The 7,391-nt window shown below is 38.2% G+C and overlaps 1 protein-coding gene across 4 annotated transcripts; it reads left to right on the top strand.

The window, feature by feature from the left end:
* On the top strand, positions 1-6,412 carry LOC131310333 (N-alpha-acetyltransferase MAK3). Of its 4 annotated transcripts, none has more exons than XM_058337295.1 (6): positions 4-161; positions 1,520-1,569; positions 2,720-2,961; positions 3,102-3,222; positions 4,534-4,589; positions 5,975-6,412. In XM_058337295.1, exons 3-6 carry the CDS (start codon positions 2,767-2,769, stop codon positions 6,194-6,196), a joined length of 594 nt encoding a protein of 197 aa, XP_058193278.1. In that variant the 5' UTR covers positions 4-161; positions 1,520-1,569; positions 2,720-2,766; the 3' UTR covers positions 6,197-6,412. The 4 variants fall into 4 exon arrangements, with proteins under 4 accessions (XP_058193276.1, XP_058193278.1, XP_058193280.1 ...); XM_058337297.1 differs by having other exon boundaries at positions 2,708-2,961; XM_058337293.1 differs by lacking the exon at positions 1,520-1,569 and having other exon boundaries at positions 1-161.
* Positions 6,413-7,391: the final 979 nt, after the last annotated feature.

The raw sequence follows: 7,391 nt of genomic DNA, 5'->3' as shown, positions 1-7,391 counted from the left end.
TTCAGGAAATTTCTTCCCCCTTTATTCTGACGTAGCCCTAGGGCACAAAGCTTCCTCCCCCTCTCCGGTGTCGACCCGATCGACCGCCGTCGGGGCCGTTTTCTGAACAATCAGCTGTCGAATTAGGGCACCGAATAATACACACTTGTCACCAAAATCTGGTACAAATTCTCTCTCTCTCTCTCTCTGTTTACGTGTATATAAAGCTATGTTTGTCTCTATCTATATAAACTTGTGTATCTATATATCCATGTATATACCCGAAATGAGCTTTCAAATGTCGGCTTCTCATGCTGATTTTCCGAGGTAGTCATCTCCGTCGTTTTCTTTTGATTGCCTCGGATTTAGTAGAAATTGTGTTTCAGTAGAAAATTGCTTTTCCTGATTAAATGGTACTAGAATTTTATAGCTCCCTTGACAAACAATAACCATGAAATATAGTGTCATCTTCTCCAGCGAACCTAACTTATACAATGGTTCCACGTTTGATTATTGACGCCTGGTTTTTGACACAAAGTGAGTTATATCAACTCAGACTTGTAAAGGTTGCATAGCCTTGCATTGGCCCTGAGTGATTGGCAAAGTCTTGCATTACGTCACATCAGCCTTTTCTCACATGTTTGGCTTGTACTTTAATTTCATTTAGGGTGGATGCATTGGATTCTAATGAATTGTCAGTGAATCATATAGTGTCTTTGGGATTACGGATTATAGTAGGCAATAGGGTTTAGGCTCTAGGCTCAACGGTTTAGGGTTTAGGGTCAGGGGTTTACGCTTTTGCGTCTAGGTTCTAAGATGTAGGGTTTATGATTGGCTAAGGGTTTAGGCTTTAGAGTTTAGGGTTTACGATCCGAGATTTAGTGTTTGATTAGGTGAACAAGCGAGGCAGGCTTTATTCTGGTCCTGGCTTTTTTGTCGATAATATGAGACTTGTCAGTCCCTGGGTGGGTTTGAATGGTTTCTCAAAAGCATTCATTAACAATTTCTGACTTGTCACGTGTCTTGGCTTGTGTTGTAGATGCACTGGACTCTAATAAATTTACTTTGCAGTGGAATGTCCAATTTATTAAGAAGGTTTTGTCTAAAAGGACTATGTAGTAGAACAATGAGAGATTTATGTTAAGTGGGACAGGATTTAACACCTGGGTTTTTAAATGTGGGACACGCAGGCAGGCTCATTTCTTACTTGAGCATTTCATTGTATAGCAAAAACATTAGCATGAGGTACACAGAGTGTGACAATTTGAAGCGAGGGTTTGCCATTAACACTTGATGACCAGTTTGAATACCCACCATCACTGCATGAATTGCACAAGATGTTGAGCTGACAGCATCAATATATATTTCCAATATGAGTTAAGTTTATTGGCATTCCAGAATCCAGATTAAGGTTTATGTTTCACTCCTTGAATTTGGAGTATCTTTTTGGTATCTAGTGTTTCACTTGATTAAGATGGTGACTTCTCTCAAAATTCTCAATGTTTTGATTTTTCAAGCAAATCGAGTTTGAATTTTGCAGCTCAAAGTTTAGGACGGTCTCTCCCCTTTGCTTTCGTTTTCCTATTCTTTGTAAGAATCTGATCTCATTTTTTTTCCTCTTTTCTCTTCTCAATCTGCTCTTATATATTTTAGGTGTTTTTTGTCTCCCTAACACACATTCCTCCAGAACACTTCAGTCAATGGTGTAATTAGCCTAATATGGGAGATTAAATCCTAACAGGCTGGGCAATGTGATTGTGATGTCCATCACATTGGAGAGAGGCTAATCACCTATTTCGGATCCTCTCAATTAATATCCAGTGGGTTGAATGTGCCTGCTAAAGTAGGAAACCAGATCTGAATAACTTGTAGTTGTAGAGTATAACCTACTCAAAAAAACTTGGTGGAGTGCAAAATGGTGCATGAAATTGATTTTTAGTAGCTGTTTCCAGTGCATTTGGTCCGCGTTTCAGAGACATATTGGTTAGAGGTTTGAGATATCTCTAAGAAAATTCTCCCTCCATCCCCATTCTTTAGTCCCTTTTGGGAGTCCGTGCCACTTTTCAATTGATTATATCTTGCAATCTATAATTTTTTAGGTGATTTTGAAAATATCATTTAAAAGAGCTCATTGAGATCTATCAAACAAAATCCATATTGCATATAAATAGTATTACCAATTAAAAGTTATAATTAGTTTTTTATCCAGTTGGAATAGGATGAGAGACAAAAGAATGGGGACAGAGGGAGTATTCTCTAAGCAATTTTTTTTGCGTATTCTCCACATCTCCGTTCACGTCTCCATTCGGTTTTGTAGACTAACCACTCTCTTTTCTCTATAAGTAATAAACTGTTTTGCTCACAATAGTCGTACATACATAGAAAACCGTTATGGCAGGATCATTGCGATGGATTAAATTGAAGAATAATCTTAACCAGATTGATTTTTTGACTTCCATAGATGTCAAAGGAGTTGTGAGATATGGGTTTAATTTCATGGAGTGAACTGGTGGATTTGATTTAAGTAAATGGTAAGAAGCAAATCTTACAAAATAATCAATCGTAAAGAAAGATTGTAGGGCAAGAGGCATTAAAATGTTCTCACAACATCCAGTGGAATGTCAGCAACCACTTGGACCACATCTTAACACCCCGTTCATTTCACTGGCATCTCACACACGAAAATGTTATTCGTAAGCACTATAGCAACCAAGTAAATCAATGTTAGCTTGCACTGCAGATACCCTTTGCTCCTAGCTGTAACCACGGACAGGGGGAGGAGATTCAATGGAGTCCATTGCAACAGAGAAAGAAGGGGAAACAACGATAGAGTTGGAGGGGTCGGAGATAGAGTACGTAAGCTATGGGGGTGAACATCACCTACCACTTATCATGCACCTTGTCGATGAAGAACTTAGTGAACCCTACTCCATCTTTACCTACCGTTATTTCGTTTATCTCTGGCCACAACTCTCTTTCCTGGTACCAACTCTCTTCAAATTTTTTCCCTAATTGGATTCTTTCTAGTTCCAAATGGTGCATTTAGAGACCTTTTCACATTGTATTCATATACACAGAGCCATATTCGATATATAATACCTGTTTATCTGTGTTATTTTCAGGCTTTCCATAGAGGCAAGTGTGTTGGAACTGTAGTTTGTAAAATGGGAGAGCATCGCAGAACTTTCCGAGGTTATATCGCAATGCTCGTTGTCCTCAAGCCATACAGAGGCCGAGGCATTGGTATCTTTCCTCCTCTCTATGTTCATAGTGATTATTTTCTGTTAAATGAGCGTCCATGGCGAATTAAATTTTGCATCTGACTCACTTCATTCCAGAAATCCAAACAAGTGGTTCCCTTTTTGCCCTCCATTTCTTTATCATTTCTTACCAAATCACTCAAAGCAAATGGGCTAATTTCTTCAGCAATGTGGGATTGATTCTCTAGCAAGTAGCAATATGTGCAACAGTTTTTAGGTCTATCCTCATGCAATTTTTTCCCCTTGGTTCCGTCATTGTATGGGGTGTGGTAAAATTTCTCTTTTCAAGTCTGTTGCGTGTAGCATTTTGTTTTTCAAATCCTCTACTTTTGTTTCCCATGGGTCTGGCATTGTGTGATTACTTGTGTTTTCCTTCTTACGTTTGTCATGTGCAGCCTTTTGGGTCTGTCATTATAGGGGTGCGGGCTAAGACTCAGGTAGAATGGGCCTGAGTCTTATATCACGAAGAAACTTTCTATATGACCCAAAAAAGGCTTATGCTGTTAGCTTAAACTTTTGAATCGAGTAGATTGTGTAACAGATTTGGTCTCCCTATTGTTTACATATTTGGTATGCGATGACATGACAGAAAAGATTGAGTTTGATACGACGTTCAATATCTCGATTGCCAATTGGCATCTATTTCAGAACAATGAGTTAAAAATGATTATATTAGTTAATTGGTATTATGTTTGTGCCTAATTGGGATGTAATGACTCACACCTCTTCTTGTATTCAGTTTTCTGTCTCTAAGGTACTCATTGGGATAACAGTTTTTCTGCAAATTCAATGTCTTGTGACACTGTGACAGTTAATTATGTTATCCATCTGAATAGTTCGATATCTCTATTTTATAGACTACAACCCATTCATGCAACAACCAAAGAAGTATGGAACAACTTATGAGGAACATTTCTGACCTTGGTTAGATGAGCCTTTGTGTCTAAACTGTTAGATAATTCTTCTACCCATTGTAGTTGCCTTGTTTGCTCAAGACTTTCCACTCAAGTGCCTACTATGGATGGGATAACTTGGTTTCGGGAATTATGCTTACTACTTGTACATTTTCTTTGGCAACAATCCAGATTATCGATTAATGAACTTTATCTGCAAAAGTGATCCATGTTCCATGGGAAAATGACTCCTCAGTGATAAATAAACCCAAAAGGCATCAGATTATGGACGACAAAAGTAGGATGTCTCTTTTATGAGATATATGTCAGCTTAGTGTCATTTCTTTCACTTTTGTTGATGTTTTTTGATCAGTATTTAAGTCAAGTTTATTGTGTTGCAGCTACAGAACTCGTGACCAGATCTATTAAAGTGATGATGGAATCAGGTTGTGAAGAGGTATGTTGTTAATACGGTGGTGTGTCTCGGAATTTTTTAGGGCATTTAAGCCTTGGCTTCCGTGTCTTGTTGTTCCTTGTGCTGAAACTGAATGCTGTTTCCGTGTAGTAGCAGAAAATCACAGAAATCTGAATTCTTTAGCTAGTTGATGATTAAATTATGCGGTGTATGCGAGTGTGTGACTTCGTACATATGTATACTTTCCTTCTCATTTTTTAGTACCACTGGACCAAAATATTAGCATCTACCTGGTGTTGCTAGGGTGTTGTGACGTAGAGTAGTAGATCTGAAGTAAAGCCACTCCCGAGACCGAGACTGATGAAACAATCGAGTTAAAGGTTTTGATAAATTCCTTCTTCTTTTGTCTCTGTGCCTGTGTACGCGGTTTTTGTACATAATTTTGTACTTAGACAGGTGTATGACTGAATGAAACCGACATTGTCACCGGTAATAAGAAAACAGACGTGCTGGAAAATAGCTAATAATTGTGGCCATGTTTTTAGCAAAATGGCTAGACAATATTTAGGTTCTTGACATGAAAGTAAGGTGAACAAAACATTGTTATGTTATTAACTATAACACTTGATTACCTTTGCTCTATTCCAGGAAATCGGCTCTGTTACTGTGGTTTTTTAATTTCTATGGGCACCCTTTGTATTCTTTTCTTTTTTTTAGTCATCTTTGGACTATCTACTTGTATGGCCTTACCTCCTCAATCTGTGATTTTGTGATTGTTGCCTACTTAATGTCTTAAAAACTAAGAGATGAGCTCTGGTGGGGCAAGTCAGAGAACGAATTCTTGATTTTAGGTCAAAGTCTTGACATCTTTGAAACCATCTTGAACCTATGCCAATGCTTTCATTCTTGTCATGCGGATTGCTTTGACAGTCCTTGTCTATTCTGGGTTATTTCCTACTGCATCTGCTGGAATTTTTGGATAAATGTTGACTTAAAATTGAGTTCACGTCGTTGCTCACGTCTTTATGGCTTTATTAGTACCTACATGATAAACAACTGATTCAAGTTACTTACAGAAAATGGGTCTCTACATCTCTTGAAATATGTGTGCATTATTGCATATGACCTGTAATGAACCTTCTTTAATTAGTCTCTTTTTTTTTTGCTTCATCTTGAACTTGGTTTGAAATGGGTGCATATATTTAACAGTCTTTCTTCTGCTTTTCCCTTAAAAAATTATTGCTTCGGCTTTGGGTATTGGGGCTTATGATTTCTAATTAAGCATGTTTTTAATAGTCTTTCTTTTGCTTAAAGCATCTTCGATTTGGTTGGAAACATGTGCACTCCTGTTTTGTCAGATTATCTGATGTATCGTGATTGGGCATTCAAGGGTAAAATTAGCTCATGGTTTGTGTTACTCTCTGAAGGTAACCTTGGAAGCAGAAGTTACAAATAAGGGCGCTCTTGCGTTATACGGTCGTCTCGGTTTCATTAGGGCAAAACGCCTTTTCCGGTACTACTTGAATGGAGTTGATGCTTTTCGACTGAAGCTGTTATTTCCCCGCCCTGAGTTACAGACCTCCCTGCAAATGATGGCAACCAAGCACGAGAACCATGAAGAGAGGCACTTGCTGCAAGAAAGCTTGTAAATGTCAAACTTTCATGTTGACGCATCCAATTTTTCGGGCTAACTGGTTGTCTGAGTATATGGGACCCAATGTTGCATCAAAATTGTTGCATCATGTTAGGATCCACGAATGTTTCAAGTTTCGATTCTCCAACTTGTGAAAAATGTTGGGTTTAAGCCACTTACTTGTATCCTGTTTGTCCCATTAAAGAAAAGAAGCCGAGACACCGTTTTATAATTTGTAGCTTTGGACGTTGGCCAAGTCAGTTTGCGAGATCAAGTGGGAACTAGGAAGCACACATAGCGCTGCATTTGACACACTCTGGTTTGAAATAAAAATAGAAACAGAGTTTCAATATTTCCCGATGACTGAAGAACTCAATCTTAATACCGTTCAACTCAATCTTTACGCCGTTCAATCTTAGTGTGCCGTGTCATCTTTTTTGTTCCAGTAGTTGCCAAATGTACGTGATTTATCTGATAAATCCAGTTCCTTTGCTCACAACCTCACTCTTCTTTGTTCATCGGATTTGCAGAAATTACACTTCTTCCAACATGCTCGTAGTCCAGTCTGTAGACACCCCAAAGTTGATTTTTCGTAATTTCCCAATAACTAGCCAAATTTCCAAAGTTGTTATTGCACGTCCCTCTTCTTCATTGTTTAGTAGTGCCAAAAAACACAAGGTACTTCAAAATTTCATGAACGATGACTAAAAGCTAACCATTTGACTATGTGGGAAAAGGATCCTGGGTGCCTGCTGTAACCAAGGAACAGTTGTGCTCTAATTGTCATATCATTAATTAAACCATATATGATTGGTGAATGGAAAATAATTTTCGCACCCCCTTTTTTTAAAATGTTACTCCATATTTTGTCTTTTTGTGAATCTTTTGCGTGTATTATTTCATTGAAAGACAAAAAAAAGTAGTGAATTATCAAATAGGGGAGCACGGAAATCATTCCCATGGTGAATTAATCTAATTCCTTGACAAAATGGGTCCTGTAAAGTCAAAGGAGTGGTAAAAACGTTCAAGTTTGACGAGTTCCTTGGAGCGCACGAGTTACAAACGGCTCTTCAACTGGCCACATCTACCACCAAAATCTATATTTGGTATAGAAATTTGATATCTCCCTTGGAGATGCTCTAATACCGTAACGTTTTAAGCCCAGTAAATGCACACCATCTCAGGGCTGTTAGTTCCTGTTTGGCTTGCCT

Source organism: Rhododendron vialii, chromosome 12a (assembly GCF_030253575.1).
Source record: "Rhododendron vialii isolate Sample 1 chromosome 12a, ASM3025357v1".
Classification (NCBI taxonomy): domain Eukaryota; kingdom Viridiplantae; phylum Streptophyta; class Magnoliopsida; order Ericales; family Ericaceae; genus Rhododendron; species Rhododendron vialii.
The sequence above is the reverse complement of the archived record's forward strand: the minus strand, read 5'-3'. Positions and strand labels throughout refer to the sequence as shown.

Coding starts and splice junctions, on each gene's coding strand:
- LOC131310333 (XM_058337293.1), top strand. CDS start 2,767: ATGGAGTCCATTGCAACAGAGAAAGAAGGGGAAACAACGATAGAGTTG. Junction 2,962..3,101: donor GGCCACAACTCTCTTTCCTG/GTACCAACTCTC, acceptor TGTTATTTTCAG/GCTTTCCATAGAGGCAAGTG. Junction 4,590..5,974: donor TGGAATCAGGTTGTGAAGAG/GTATGTTGTTAA, acceptor TACTCTCTGAAG/GTAACCTTGGAAGCAGAAGT.